Here is a 16,650-nt window from a genome sequence, read left to right as displayed (position 1 = left end):
GTTTCTCGTGAAGGAGACCTTATCAATGACCTTTCTCAATTAATACTGACAGACATGAGATAGCATGTATTTCCTAATAGAGAGAGTATTGTTTACATATTGAGTGAAAGTTTTCCATGAATAGACATGGTAAACTGGTAGGTAATTGGTGAATAGATAGACAATGGCATTAAGTAAGTAACCTGCCCTGAGAAGACACTGGAGGTCTTAAATAACATCAAGTAAATTTTGTCAAGAGCTGATTAATCAATCAATTGAATGATAGGTAGATAGATGAATAGATGAGAAAGAGTATAGAGATAAATGATGATAGATGAATAGATCAATCAATGGATAGATAGATGAATCAATGGATAGGTAGATATAGTTATAGATATATAGATATAGATAGAAGGCTTCAAGGAAATGAGAATAAAGACAGATGAGAGAAACATAATTTCAGATAGTCTTAGATACCTCTGAGAAATCTATTTCTTTGAGAAAATGAAAGACCATTGGCATAACTTACAGTCTTTGAGAGTTCCATCAAAATTAATCAATGGGTCCCCATTCAGTGAATGGTATGTCCCAGTCTTGTGTGAAAAGGAAGTATTTAAGGGAGCTAGTGAGGATGTATACAAAAAACAAAATCTTATTTCAATAGTGACAAAAAGACCCTTCTCCACCACCAGTAGAAGGTAGGGACATGAGCAGGGTATAAGACGGAGAGTAAAGGGATGAAGAAAATGAGTGATAAATTCATAACTTAATTATTCAGTTAATATGGGTCCTTGTATACTTTGTTCACAAACTCTAGATTTCTGTGGAGTACTAGGGAAGAACATTAAATATGTCCAGATAATCCTGAAGCTTTATTTTCAACCAGTTTGCTCTATTTTCTGTTTGATTCCAAGGACCTGAAATGTGGACATTAGTCCACAGATCCCCAGAAATTGGGTATTTTCTTTTTTTAGGAAATAGTAGAATTTCAGTTGGTCAAAGTGAAGTCATTTTCCACATTCATAAAGCACATTTTCTGAAATGTGCCAGGTAATTTTTATTTTTATATCATATAAAAATTCCGTTATGACGAGATGTGGTTAATATAAGAGAGGAAGGTGTCAGTGTGAAGTTTCAGAAACCATTGGGACAACACATCTCAGAATTTTATGTCTCTTTCTGGTGATCTAAAATGGGGCCAGACGCTTCCATTAATAAGCCTCCCAGGTATGCAAGCATAGCGCTTTGAAAATTCCTATCCTAAGACCAGCCTGGGGGCTGTAAACTAGCTAGCTCATTCAAGTTGGATGAAAGTTCTTAGAAACAAAAATTTCTTAGAAAATTCTAGAAAGTTCTTTGGTTCATCCAGGTCCTACTATTGAGATGTTGAGCCTCTGTCTTCCTTAGAGGATCAGTAGATTGTGGCCACCTCTTGGCTGTTCTTAAAAGTGCATCACTTAGAGCAGGTGATAGGATGTCATACCTCTCCATTCTGGGAAGGGTTCTCCTCATCGGAAATACCTTCGCTCGCATCCCAACTTTTACCATTGCTGTATCTCAGAAGCATATGTTAAAGGATCTCTGGTGTTTGATCTTTAGCCCAGGGACACGAGGTCTTCTATAAAAGGCAGCATGCCTGCCCTTCTTTGTCTTTCAGGAACTCTATATAATGGATGTTTTCATAAAAACTTACCGCCAGGAGCAGGAGATAATCACCAAATCCTAAAACGTGACCATTCTTTGGAGGTTGTTCCCTAAATGGTGCCCAGTGGGTATGCAATGTGCACAGCTTCTCGATTTGCAAATATTCTTGTATGCTCTTTTCTTGAGTAAAAGTTCCTAAGGGGCCAGGATTCATTTTACAGAAAGTGCTCCATCCAGAACACTGGGAAAATTATAGGATTCTGTTAATCTTATATACAGGTTGTTTGAAAGTTACCTTAGATATCATGCATTGATTAAGAATTTTTATGGTTCCTGAATGCGCTGAAATGTATTCCACACTCAATCTCTAGTGGATAAATGTCATTTTCTTTGGGATGTAAAAAGCACTTCAGAATTCTCTGGGTCATAATTAGGAATGACAATTACCAGAATATGTTGCCGCAAAGAATTCTGTTTATGTGAGCTTTCGAATTTTTGTGAACTTAACATGAAGGGACGTACGATGGATTATCTAGCGGTGATCCATGGAAGAAGACAAAAGAATTGAAATTATTATGGTGGGTCTAGAAAATATTGATGTGGGAGAAAATTAATTACCAGATCATTTTCAAAAAGTTCACCTGTAGCTGGTCAGTAGTTTCCATACTATTAACTTGTGTTTGCAGCAAATCAAAAGCATAAATCTGTTTTTCCAGGTAAAGGTTTCAAATCATTTCTATGCATTCCCAAACTATATAGCCTCTAAATATAACATTAAAAAATGCAACAACCCCTTTGATTTGTGCTTCACTTGCAGTGCTATGAGTTGTTGAACCAAGTGTGATAATAATGTTTTTGTGTATTTGTTTTAAGGCTGGAAATTGAATCCAGTTGTGGGTGCGGTCTACAGCCCCGAATTCTATGCAGGTAAATAGTTCCTCTTTGCATGACTTCTTCTTCATCTGTTCTAAATGTGTTTTGCCTGCCAGTAAAGAACAGGTTTCGTAAACCACGTAAATCCCTCTCCTAAGAAGTTCTGAAGGATTTTTTTTTTAAACAAAACCAAAAGTGTTTAAAACCCCTTCAGAAGTAAAGGGGAATCGTGTATGCGCGTTACACTGTGCGGTACGCGTGGAGCCATTGCTCCTTATGATGTTTTACATTGATTTTGCCTCAAAAAAGCACTGAGACTTTGTTCGAGGGCATATGGAACAAATGTAGAGCCGTTCATGCCCATTTTATTTCAATCTGCCTGGATGTGTTTTTTAGACATATATTTCCATGTGGGGTTGCCTCTCTTTCTTCCTGGCAAAGCAGAGAGTTGGCTCATTTATTCCAGTAATGTGGCAGTGAGTTGAAATTGCCAAGAGAAGGATTATTTAGAAAATGAGAAAAAAACAAAAACAACAACAACCCTCCCCCCCAAAAAAACAACAAAGTGGTCTTTCTTTCTCTCTCCATTAATCAGTCTTCCTTAGCAATTCCACGTCTCTTTGCTCTGCCTTCCAGGGTAGGTCTCTCCCCTCGCCCCTTCTCTGCTACCCGCCAACTCCCGGTCGATCAGGAAATCCGTGTAGAAAACTTGTCCATCACATTTTGGGAGAGGGTAACCCAGAAACAACCGTGGCGGAGCTCTCGGCTCTGCTAGGTGTGTCCCTTCTGCCTGTTCGCCCCTTGTTCATGAACAAGGCTGCGGTTAACACCTTAGAACTTCAGTAGATTTGCCACGTGGGGATTGAAAAGAACTCTTTCTTTGATGGGACCCTTGCTCTTTAATATGTAGAAGTAAATGACCAGTTGGTCTAGATCCACTCGGTGACCCCTTCACGGTAAGTCCTACCCCTTGCTTGGTCCCTTCTGGGATGCCATCTGTCGTTTTCCTAATCATGGATCAACCCTAGCGTATGACAGGAGCATAGGACACTCGGATGGCTACTCGAGCAGAGTAGCCAACTCGACCAAGAAAAAAATGGTAAATCTGGGAAGCCCAATGTGATAGCTAAGAGCTGGATTTCAGATAGGCGATGTTTGTTCTTCGCATGTGAGTTTTACCACAAGCCTGGGTTAAGTCCTGCGAGTCTATGACTGTGAAGGTGTTGCGTTGACTCTTCTGGGGCAGGAAAGTCTTCGCTGTAAGGCTTTCCATGATTATATGGTAGAACCCACCTCCCGAGAGGACACTTAGCAAAGTGAGGAACACAAACACTGTATTCGGACAACCCCAGTTCAGATCCTGCCCCCCCCCCACTTGCCAGCTGTGTGATTCTAGGCAAGTTACTTAACCTCTCTGTGCCTCAGTGTCTTCATCTGTTAAATGGGAGATGATAATAGTAACAAACTCACAGGTGCTTATTAGAATTAAATGGGTTAATATATGAAGACTGGTGCACAGCCAGCACCACATAAACGCTGGGCAAATAAAAATAAATTAACGTTCCACCTCTCTGCCATAAAGGGAAAATTAACGGAGAACTGACTGTGCTGAATTCTGAGTAAACCACTAAACTTAGAGATTTCTTTTCTTAATACATGAGAGCACTAGTCTTTCTGTTCTCAGCTTGTCCATTTGGGAGAAGTTAACTTCTGGGATCGGGGTAAGGCAGTCTGTTTAGGGGCACAGATATTGCTGGGGTACATCCTTGTCCAAAGCTGCAAAGAAGCACATCCCTCAAAAAGGCTTGGAGGAGGCCAGCCAGCAGCTCCCATGCATCCGCAGGCGCCACCCAGTGAAATGGGGTAGCTGGGAAAACGAGCTGGCACATTCTCTGCAGGTGTACACGCCTGGCTACGTGCATGGTTTCTCCCCGGATTAATGGGTCAAGGACAAGAAGCAGGAAGCCATCTGATGAGGGGTAGGGTATAAATGTGTCACTTGGGATAGCGAGAGGAAGGACATGTTTCTGGTCCCCTGCCGTGTAGTTGCTGGTCATCTGGCTCGAGCAACCAAGAGAATCCCCTTTACGTGTGATTTCCAACCTATACGCATATCTGTGGGTGTTCAAGAGGACATTAAGACAGAAGAGACCATTCAAACTGACTTGTATATACAAGAATAAATTAATCTGTGTGACTTTTAGAACGTTAGAGCAGCCATTCAGATTAGCCCTGAGCCCAGCTGCAGAAGTTAGATCATGGGACTATCGGGAAAGAATAAGTTAAAATAAAGATTAATATTTACTGAGTATTATCTGTGGCCAGGCACAGTTCTAAGCACTTCACCTAAATTAATGTATTTAAATCCTCATGGCAGTTTTCCAGATGAGAAAACTAAGGTACACAGAGTCCCTTAGCACTAAATGGCTAAGATTTCAAGCAGGTAATAAATTGGCTAGATTTTGAAATCGAGAGCCTGTATTCTTTACAACTGGGTTATATACTGCCTCTTTATTTTTTGTGAATATTTAAAGTCGTATTTCTTATTGACTGTGTCCTATGATGGTAGATCAGGCTACTGTCCTATGTCTAAGCCAGTCAAATTAAAGAAGACGAGTAAGATAATTTTGGATTTTTCCAACCACCACCAACGCTGCTACCCCTGCCCCCCCTCCACCTCCTCCATATTCAAACGAGTTAACTGGCTGTGTCAGGGACAGTTTTAAGGATTCTGGACAACTAAATAATTATTTCTGTGAGATGCTCTGATCAACTTAAATCTAAACAAAAAATGGGGCATGAGTAAATAAGTGTTACTGGAAAAATCTGTATGTATACTTTCGTGTTGCCGATGTATGGGCTATCCTAATCAGAAGCCTTTCCTTTTTGCCTAAATTATCTGTGTATGTAGGTAAACAGAGCTCGTGATATGCAGAAATGTAGGGAAATGCTGCCAATCCAACACTCCAGAACAATTCCTTTGAAATATTTGAAGACCCATAAACACTGAGAATCGAGCTAGCTTAAATCGAAAGTCAAGGCACCTATGTGGATGGAGTGCATATATGCGAATGTGGACGTTTCATATATTCATTTCACTGTGGAGGTGTAATTACTAATGTCATCCATTGGAATGTCCATGACTAAGGATTTAGGGGGCTTCTTGGATTTCCCCAACTATAAACACAGTCTGGATTTATCTTGCAATTTCGAATGGGCATCAAATCTGAAATGAAGACCTTGTCATTGATTTGCTGTGGATTTTTAGCAGGCCAGCCCTGTATCTGCCTGAGATAGAAAGCCAGGCTTATTAGGCACTCCTATATATAAGATTTTGTATTAATGACAAATATCATAATATTCCCATAGTATAATTATCGATTTTCTGAAGCTTATGCAGAATTAACAACCCAGCCTCAATTGTCTCTCAGAACGGGGCATGAAAAGTTCACATATTTTGTAAATTAAAATCAATATTTTCAATCTCTCCTAAAGGTAATTTTCCTAATTTAGTGGACTTTCCCTAACATTTATTTTCTCTTTAATTATAAAATGGCAGGTTATTGATTTTCGTATATAACCTCTTGACGCCCTGAATGCATTTTTATTGCTAACGCGGGGTGGGGGTGGAGAGGGCAGGAGCACCTCTTAATGAGGATCTTTAATTACTAGCTGAACAGTATTAATTTGCTTTGATAAATTATGACGCACACTCTCCCTCGCGCACACATTCCAGGGGAAGCATTACAAAGCTGTTATGAAAGGCCTTTCATTTTGGGTGTTTTTTCTGAACCCTTACCGAGTTCTACCCAGAAGAATGCTTACCCAACACCAGTGTCCAGAAACAGATACGCATAAATCAACACATCCCATGAACCCACGTAAATCTTCTCCAAAGACGAGTGGGTGTTTTCCTACAAAGCTACATGGCATTGATTATTTTGCCTACATCTAATCATCTTCTGGCTCCTTGGGGCTTAGTCTCAAGATAGATGATTGATAAATCAATTAAAAAAAATGTCCAGGTGGATCTCAAAGCCAGGGCCTGAGACCATTCCATTTCAGACCTTCTTAAAAATTTGAAGGCAATAAAGAAAAGTACAGTATCTGCAAATGTCTGTTCCCAGTAGCGTGCTTCAGGTTACTTAGTATAATTAGAAATAGTGTTTCTAAGAATCTCAATGAGGAGGCCTCAAAGGGGGTTCTTACCGCTCCCCCTTCATTGTGAAAAGTTCCACTGCCATCTAATAAAAAGATGAAAAGAAACAGTGGTGTCTTTTAGGGAGAATCATGATAGCTAGCCAATGAAACTGTTGATGGAAATCAAGCATCTTTAATCTTCATACATGAGTAAAACAAAATAAAAATAAATAACGGAAGGTTATACACAGTTGTCGACATGGGACTGACAAATGGCAAATCCATCCGTTTCTCAATTGCCGGTAAGATGGCTGCAAAGCTCCCTCACGCTGTATATCATATCTGCCAACTCATTTCTGTGATTAAATATTCCATCAGTAGGGCTATAAGGCGGCAAAGCTTAACAAGATTCATAAGATGCACCACTTGAACAGACATAACTCACTTCCGTGGATGGAGAGCACCCCGCCTGCAAAAGAAAATTGGAATTGAGGTAAATTACGCCATGAGTCATGATCAATAGGGAAAGGAAAAGATCTACCAATGCAATGCAGATCTAAGATACAGTGAGGTCCCGACGACAACAAACACACAATTCAAGACAAAAGTAGAGAGATGCAGAGTAAATCAACTTGAAAACCTTGAAGATGGGGAGGAACAGTAGTCTGGCAAAGCTATTATTAGTAGTAGGGTTCTTTTCAGTAGGGAGAAGAAGAAGGGGGTCCTTAATTGGATTTTCCTCCTAAAAATAAACATTTCTGGTTTCAAGGGGGTGGGGGAAAGTACAAAAAGAAGGATACCTGGCAGCAAAGTCACATATGAAAGGTGGCCGGGTCTTAAAACTAGGTTATCCTGGGCTGATAGGGAGAATCAGATAAGGTAATGAGTGTAAAAGAACTTTATAGAGTGTAAAGTAAAATAAAACTATGAGATTAGTGTGATGACTGAAGTCAGCCGGATTGATTATGTCCACCTCGGTAAAAACCTGGCCACGGACCACAGGCCTTGAAACCAGGCTGGGTGATGGGGGACTGGATTGGGATCTCAATATAAAGTTTAAAAATGAAGAGGAGGGATGTAGCACTCTGTGATTGCTTATCTCGAAAGGGCAGCTGTATTTGACCTTGGATTACCCGTACAGAGGTATTGGTTTTCTATGGGCTTTTGGCCACTGTGAACCATGATTCATCTAAGAATTGAGTCAAAGGAAGGTAGATGTTGGTCTCCCTCCCAGTCGCTCCCCCATTTCACTTCATTGAGTCCATTACAGTTAAGAGAATGACCTTTAGCCGCACTTTTGGATGGACTTCTTTCCAATTCCCTTCCTGCAATTTGGATACAATAGCATCTGAAAAAGAGTGAGATTGTCAGAACCTGTGATAACTGGGGTCCCTGACACAGGCTGCTTTCCTTTATTGGCCACCGTCCTAGACTTTGGGTTGGGCTTGGGATGATGTTCCCAAATCCTGGTATACAAAGCATGCGTTCGGGGTGACTGCCTTAGTACCCTGAAAGAATGTAATGTGGGTCTGAAAGGTACTTGTTACCACTCAGAGCCCCTCAAAGCAGCAAATATTCAGGCACCCCTCGAGGCGCGAACACTGCCCATATCCACCCAGAGGACCGGCTTCGACTGGACGCAGAGTGATGGCTCCTCAGGAGCAGTGACCTTTGGCTCTGTAGTGTTTTGTATAATTTACACATCTGCCAGATTCAAATGCAGTGCACTTCAGTGAACTGGAACAGAAGAGTCCAGATTTAAGTCCCCAAGCAAAGGATTTTCAGCCTAGAAATGTTCCACTTCAAAGACTTTATCTCGTACATCTGTTTACCTTCGCCTCCCCTTTTGGTTGCAATTCACTTTCCTTCTCACGTCTCCTTTCCCCATCTGTCTTATCAGATTTCACTCCATCCCTGCCCACATTTGGCCTTAATTTTTATCTGTGTCCTTCCCTGCCCCACGGAGGGAATGCAGCTCAGCTTCGATGGAACCTGTGGGGGATTTTGATCTTCAAATAGGATCAGAACTCGATTATGTGCTAAAAACTGCACTGCCTCAATAAATTAGTTGCCATTCTATTGCGTGGAAAGCCTACCAAGGAGAGCTCCCCCAAAGCAGGAAGGGACGGGACAGCCCTTGTAGGAGAAGCCCCACTTCTGTACCAGGGGAGAAAGACAAGGTTCGAATATTTGGTTCTGGATCGGTTTCACAGGGAAAGTTCTGGACTGCCATCATTCATTCATGAACAACTGAAACCATCAGCAACAGTAAGCCACTCTGGGTGCTGACTTTGTGCCAGGCACTGTGCAACACGCTTTGCATCTCGTCAGATCCTCATGAAAATGTTACAACATTCTCTTCATTATAGAAATGAGGAAACCAAGGCTTTCTGCAGTTTGTCTCCTCCCTCATATCACAGAGCTAGTATGTGAAAAATCAGTTTATTATATAAACGTCTTTTTTCTAACCTCAAAGCCCACGCTTTCCATCACTTTGCTGTGCAGCTTCCTCAGTAGGACGAGACTGGGACATGCCTGCCATGTCTTCTATCCTGGAGGTCATAGAGGATAAAGATAATTAATAAAAATATCTTGGCACGTAGTATTTTCTGCCGCGTGCTGGACTCCATGTGGGGACCATCGCATGTTTACAGAGGTTATAACTTTGGAGCATAAGTGTCATTTTCCTCATTTTGCAGATAAATTAGAATTCTAGTGATATTATGTTGCCCAAGGTTGCTGATTTGAAAAGTTAAAGAGCTGGGTCCAAAACCAGTCTCTGTGATTCCAAAGCCCATTCCATTTTATTACAAGTTGCCTCCCACACACATGCATTTAATTAATCCAATATCTTGGATTCATGGTTCTTAACTGGGAGTAATTTTACACCCCAGGGGAATTGGGCGACTTCAGGAGACATTTTCCATGATCAGATCTTGGGGGCCATGGGATTGTTCACTACGGGCCTCTACAGGGTGGAGGCCAAGGGTGCTGCCAAACATCCCACAATGCACAGGACAGCCCGCACCACAGAGAATAATCTGGCTTAACATGTTGATAAGGCTGAGGCTGAGAACCCCCCTTCTGACAGAAGCACATTAATAAACACACCAAGCCCTGTCGATGGCTCCTGCTCAAGGTGGATAAGCGTCTGTAGTCATCACAGGCAATCCAAGAACTTAAAGAGAGACATCCGTCCAGATGTTCCGTCTTCTCAGCATTACTCCGTGATTTTTGACTCCAGAAGGGAAGAGCATAAGACCCGATGTTCTGCGGCAGAGCTGTGTCGGGGGTCCGCAAGACCTTCCCCAGTGTCTGTGTCCGGTTGGATGCGCTCCCGGGACTCAGAAAGGCTCTCATAGTCACAGTTCTGAGTTTTACAAAGCGATACAGATTAAAAATCAGCAAAGGGGAAGAGCACATGAGATGGAATCCAGAAGGAACCAGGCAGAAGCTTCTGGGTGTGCCCTCCAGGTTAAGTATACGATGTGCTTAACTTTACCGAAAACGGTGTCAGACAACACACACGAAGTGTCGCCCACCAGGCATCAGTCTGCTTCCTAGGAGGTGGTCCCAGGGACACAGAGCCCCCGAGCGACTGACCTCAGCTACTGAAACCTTAGCCCAAAGAGCAAAAGTAAGCATTCACCATGAATCACATTGCTAATGTAAACCATCTTATCAAACTGGCACTGTACGGCCCAAGGCCTCAGGCTTCCAAAAACAGTTTTATCAGGTAGAATATTCCAAGGGTTTAGAACTCATCTGCCAGGAGCTGTCCAAGAAGGCAAACTTTCCAGAGGAACATGCAGGGTTTGAGCAGCCCAGGCCTCCTGCATAACAGAAGAAGGAAGAGAAGGAGAGGGAGAAGAGTAAGAAGGAGAAGAAGCAGAAGGAGAAGAAGATGGCAAGCTCAGAATATATATTCGTGGTCATGATGGTAGTGGTGAAGAGGGGGAGAGTGGTATAAGACAAGACATACCACTGTGCTTTGTTGGTTCTAGGGAAAAGATCAAGCTGGATTCAGTTATGAAAGTGGAAAAAAATGTATGTATCTTTCACTTCGAGCAGAGGTCTGCAAATTTCAGTAAAGGGCCAGTTCGTGAATAGGTTCAACTGTGTGGGCCTACAGTCGCCCGCAACCACTCACCTCTGCCCCTGTAATGCAGGAGTAACCGCAGACAACGCATAAATGAGTGTGCATGGCTGTGTCCCAATAAAACTTTAAGGATACGGACATTTAAATTTCATATAATTTTCATGGGTCATGAAATAGTTGTCCTCGCCCCACCCCCAACTGCATAAAAAGGTAAAAATCAGGGCCCTCCGGCACCAACCCTGGCTTAGAAAGTCCGGATTTGCTGAACACAAAGCCACCAGCTTACATCCTGGGGAGGTATTTTTAGCATTGCACTGTTTAGCAATTACACAATTCTGCATGAACCCGTGAGATTAGCTGCTCGTCCTTCTGCCACATCATGTTCATCAAGGAAGAGCCAAAGAGAGAGGCTGTGTATGAAGTCACACATACCACTGGCTTCTGTTAATTCTTCCCTCAGCTCAGAGTTACAGTGCTGAAGGCCTGTACAGTATCGGGCACTGCTCACAAGCTGGGGGAAGCACCTTTTCCCTCAAGAATTCCTTAGAGCATTGAAGGATACAGACAGATAATCTTAGTGTATATTAAATGATGATACCAGCCTTCCAGAACACTAAAAAATTAACAACCCTGTCTGTATGAAGAATGTGGGGGGGGTACTCATTGGGTTTTGAAGGATAAGTAAGAGTTCCCCTGAGAAGAAAATGAAGAAAGATCTTTGTAAGGGTGAGTAAGGAAGAGTTTGGTAGAGTCCAAAGGAGTTTCTCAATCTTTATCTTCAGAATCCATTGAGAAGTACTAAAACAAAACAACAAAAAAAAAACACAACAGGTGCTTGATATTCACTGGATATAGAAATTTCTGAGGCAAAATCAGGTTTCCCCCAAAAGCTGAGAAATACCAATCTGTTGAGATCAGAGGGTACCTTCTAGAGAAAAGTTGCAAAAGACCTGACAATGCTGTATAAAGGAATGTGGATTGTGGATTTCATCCTTTGAGTGGCAGGCAACCATTGAAAATTCTGATAAAAATATATTTAAAAAATAAAATGAAACAAGCAAGAACACCCAGTAATGAATTAGCATGCATATCTCCACCGGAGACAAATAATAGTCTTATCATGAGGACTTAGAAATATGTGAACTCAGCCCTGAAAAACTGAAAGAGGGAAAACCAAATCAGCAACTTCTCAGCCATCCCGGAGACCCGGCTCCTGACAGTCACCAGGACGACCAAACCGGTGCCCGGCACCAAGGCTATGATCAGACTTGTTTTCCTGGTAGTGTCCCAATCTCTTCCTAGGAAAACAAATTACCAGAGACTTTAAAAATGACATGATTTCATTTTTAAAAGTATTTTAACTTATGTCGCCATTCTATTATAAACCATTTAGTTTTGACGGTCTTGTACTTCCCACTTTTAATGTTCTTTTCAAAATTTATAGTTCAACGTAACTAGTCCAACCAATTAAGTTGCGTGTAAATAAAGACAAATCGGCCAAATATTGTTTAATACCCCGTATGTTAATTATATGTAGATACTCCTTCTCCAAATATCAAGTGAAGCTGTCTTTTAAAAATGTAGTGCGGAAGAACCATCACACAAATAGCAAAATCCTACTTAAATTAACTACATTGGTGACAGTGAATGCATTTCTAGAACTTCCATGGACCTGTTACAACCCATTACAGTCGAAATATTGGTTTATGAAAAATTAATAAAGCCAGTGGAAAATGGAACCCAGCATCTGCATTAGCTGTTATACCAAAAGAATCAGCCAGAATTAATTATGCCGTATGCTACATTCTAATGAGTTTTTCTTTAAACAGTAAACCATTATGGAAACTAAACAAGGATTATTCAGAGAATAATGCCAAAGGCTGTTTTTTTGTTTGTTTGTTTTTTGTTTTTTGGAGGAAATTAAATTAGTTAATGGGTTCTACATTTAAACCCGACACAAAGGTTAATCAGTGTACACTTATCATTGCATTAAACCCAGTATCATTTTAAAAACAGGAACATCCCAATATCGCTGATATTTCCTCTGGGAAAAAAGATGAATCTATGTGTGCATTTCTAGTGTTTGTTTGATATACATGATATTGTAAAGACTGAAACCTTCCGTATTAATTCCCTGTCACTGGAAAACCATTTTCACCCGCTGAAATATTCTGTTTGCTTCCGTCCCACAGGTGTGTGTGTGTGTGTGTGTGTGTGTGTGTGTGTGTGTGTGAAGCATGTTTAAACAAATGTATCTGATTACTCCTTGGGATATTCAAAGTCAAAGTATATTCTCTGCTCTTCCCGAAAGAGTGGGGTCAGGAGTTTACACCTAATCTGGGATATGGAAGAGGACTCAAGATGAAACTTTACCCCCATTCCACAAATATTCCCAGTCCCTCTTAATATACAGTTCTGTAGTAGCCAGCGAAATAGAAGAGAGGGCCCAAGGGAAGCCTGTCTAGAGGGATCTTTGGACTCCTGCAATATCTCAGAGTTTCTTGTCCCTAGGAAGAGGGGAGAGAGTGAGAGAGAGAGAGAAAGAAAGAAAGGGAGGAAAGCATTCTGGATTATTTGCAGAGACTTGTAAACTCCATGGATTTTAGCCAAAACACAATTTCTACTTTTTTTTCTATTCATCATACTTTTCAAACTAAAATACCTCTATGAGCTGTGAGATAAATGTGCAGTTGGTGGGGACATCTCAGTTACAGGGAAGAATACCCTCTCCCTGTCACCTGAATGGCCCTGCCACATGGGAATGTGGGCCCAAACCCATGAGGCCCCATCCCCTGTTTCCTCAACAAAAGCCAGACATCTGTCTTGTGACATAAACCTCCTCAAATTTAATTAAACCTCCTCAGTTTAAATGTTGGTGATTAATTCCAATCTTAAAATGTTCTCCATTAAATCTGTAATGGTTAGCATTCTGTCCGGGACATGGCCAAACCCAACAGTTCAGCAGGCATCAATTCACTCTCTCGTTCTTCAAGGAACAGTGAAACAAAATAAGTCCCCAAATGCTGTATTTTGAGATTCAAAAAAATAATAATAGTTATTAGCCCATTATTATTATTATTATTATTATTATTACCGAGATCACTTATTACCTACAAATTGTCAACCCCATCCATGTAACAGATCTGATCCCTACAACAGTTCTCAATGAAGTAGATTTTTTTTACCCCATCTTACAGATGTGAAAGCCAAGTCTGGGACCTTAACTGACTTGTGCAAGGTCGAAGAAACTTACAGGCAGTGAGGTCAGAACACAAAACTAAGTGTAAAAATTACCCATACCCATACTTTTTCAGCTGCACTGTCAGACCTTGAGAGTTCCCTGTTTCTCCTCTCCCTGTGTTTCCTTCCTGCCTGTCTTACTGCGATCTTGCAAGCGGGATTTTCTTATCTATAGAAGCTACATCCTGCCCAGAGGCTTCCTTGGTGGGATTTAAAACCCTATCACAGATTCTTAAACATGACCATGAGGTTCTAGCCAACATCCTTAGCCTGGAAGAGTCAGGTGTTTCCAGCCAGAAGGCAGCTGAGGAACTGTTTGATGTGGCTTAGTGCAAACAGGGTCGGTCGGTGGATATTTATCACTCCACGTTTGGGGAGGATGTTTAAACACCTCAGGACCAGGTATCACCATGAATCAGCCGACGTGGCTCTGTGAGTGAGTCACACTGGCTCAGATTTCAGTTTTGTCTCATGTTTTTCTCTCTCTGTGCCTTATTTTCCTTGTGGATTTGATGAGGAAGAGAAAATCATAATATGTGCCCAGCGTACCTGTTTCAGTACCTGACACCCAGTGGCATCTTAATGACCCCGTCCATTCATATTAGCTGTAACTTGACGCTGTTTGTGGCCCTAGCATCTTACTGTCGTTAGCAGTGTGGGCATGCCCTGGGAGCTGATTGGAACTGTAGATTCTCATGCCCCAGCCCAGGCCTCCGAGATGAGAACATTCATGTTAGAAGGGTCCCCAAGTAATTCGATGCCTATTAGAATTTTAGAGGCAAAGGCTCTGGGGTAGCCCTTACCTAAATACTAACAGCGACAGCCCTTAAGGAGATAAAACACATTTCCATTGTTTTTGTTGTCGTTAAATTGCTAGCCTTCCACAAATACCTTACGGGACAATTTTTTCTAGTTGTTTTGTTATCTGGAACAACAATGAATTAGAAGGAAATTTTTGGCAAGCGGTCAAAAAACATGTCTTTAAATTTTTTTGGTTGTTTTTAACAAAAAAATGAAGTAAATTTTAGCAAGTATTAATAAAACGATACCCTCTGAAATAATTTACGACAGCTTCCCGAGGAGGGGCTAATGCTGTCCTGACAATCACTATTGACATCCTCCAAACAGAAAGGGGACATTACAATAGGGGTCAGCAAACCTTTTCTGTAAAGGTCCAGAGAGTGAATATTTTAGCTTTTGTGGGCAATAAGGTCTCTGTTGTAACTACTCAGCTCTGTCTTGCAGCAGAAAAGCAGTCAGAAATAATACATAAATGAACAAGTGTGCCTCTGTTCCAATAGATACTGAAATTTGAATTTTATGTGATTTTTCACTTTGTCACTAAATATTAGTCTTCTGTTGATTGTTTTTCAACCAGATAGAAATGTAAAAAACATTCTTAGATCACAGGCCATACAAAAAAGAAAGTGGTCCAAGACTGTAGTTTGCCTACACCTGCTTTGGAATAGCAGCCTTCAGTCCCTGGGTCCCAGGGATCTGTTTGGTGTGATCCGCCTTCAGCACCATTAGATTTCTATCTGTGTGACTTTGGGCAAGATTCTAAAACTCTCTCTGTCTCAGGATCCTCATTTTTAAATAGATATAATGAGAGTACCTATCTTATAGGGTTAAGAGTAGGGGATAATCCGAATTAAACATTGAATGGGTCTGCCTGGCGCTTTTTGGGTAATTAGTAAGCAGTTTTTGGAATTGCTACTATTGATGTGTTTACTATCATATTAAGTCAATTGAATAATTTCTGTAAAAATCACTGTTAGTCAAAATTTTGGAGGCAGGAGAATAAGAGTCAGTCATTACATTTTTGAAACAACAAATAATCCGAGAGAATTTGTATAGAGGTTCTTTGTAATATTCCTGCAACTTTTTGATATAGTCTGAAATTATGTCAAAAAGTGAAAAAAACTCACAAAATCATGTATTTCTCTTTATTGTGAAAATCAAAACTTGTATCGTAAATTGGAGTGAGAGATCATTTACACTCTATACAGATTTACTTCAGGGCTCCTTTAAATATGGAAATCCCCTGGTACAATTAAAACATGATTCACTTTATAAGAATTAAATATACATCCAACATTTTCCTGCAACATCTGTGCCGCAGTGGGAATACCTCTGTATTTAAAGCTCAACCGTAACCCTTCAGAGAGGCTCATCTTTCAGGCATGTATAAAAGCATTAAGTATTAGCTGTGAAAATATTCTTACATGGATTAGCTCAATGCTGGTCTATTTTCAAAAATGCATAACCGCAGAAAGCATCCACAACCCATGAAGGCTTTGGATAAATGTGTCCACTGGAAGCAGTAACCTCCGTGGGCAGGGAGTAGCACCCGGCAATCTCCCAGACCTCCAGGTCTAACCGAAGTTTGGTGCCTCTATGGCCCTCACGCAGTACAATGCCTCACTGATCCTCAGGGCAGAGCTCGTTCGGAGGCAGGGGGGGATATTAGTCTGCGAGGGCCGAAGCACCACAGACTGGGGGGCTTATACAACAGAAAGGTATTTTCTCACAGTTCTGGAAGCTGGAAGTCTAAGATCAAGGGGTCGGCAGGGTTGGTTTCTTGGGAGACCTCTCTCCTTGACTTGTAGACACTGTCTTCTCGCTGAATCCTCACATGGTCTTCCCTCTGTCTGTCGTAATTTACTCTTCTTATA

General features: G+C 41.3%; 1 protein-coding gene across 20 annotated transcripts in view; it reads left to right on the top strand.

The window, feature by feature from the left end:
• Positions 1–16,650, top strand: part of RBFOX1 (RNA binding fox-1 homolog 1) — a 1,395,365-nt gene that overhangs the window by 1,292,285 nt on the left and 86,430 nt on the right. For all 20 annotated transcript variants that reach the window (XR_015728091.1, XM_087870651.1, XM_087870643.1 and 17 more), the window contains one exon: positions 2,497–2,550. Coding sequence is in view for 19 of the 20 variants with exons in the window: in XM_087870651.1 (XP_087726777.1) it covers positions 2,497–2,550 (54 nt within the window). In the remaining variant the exon portion in view is untranslated. The remainder of the gene's footprint in view (positions 1–2,496; positions 2,551–16,650) is intronic.

This window comes from Ursus americanus, chromosome 2, assembly GCF_024610735.1.
Source record: "Ursus americanus isolate L20-20 chromosome 2, mUrsAme1.1.p, whole genome shotgun sequence".
NCBI classification, from domain to species: Eukaryota; Metazoa; Chordata; class Mammalia; order Carnivora; family Ursidae; genus Ursus; species Ursus americanus.
This window is presented reverse-complemented; position numbering and strand designations above follow the sequence as displayed.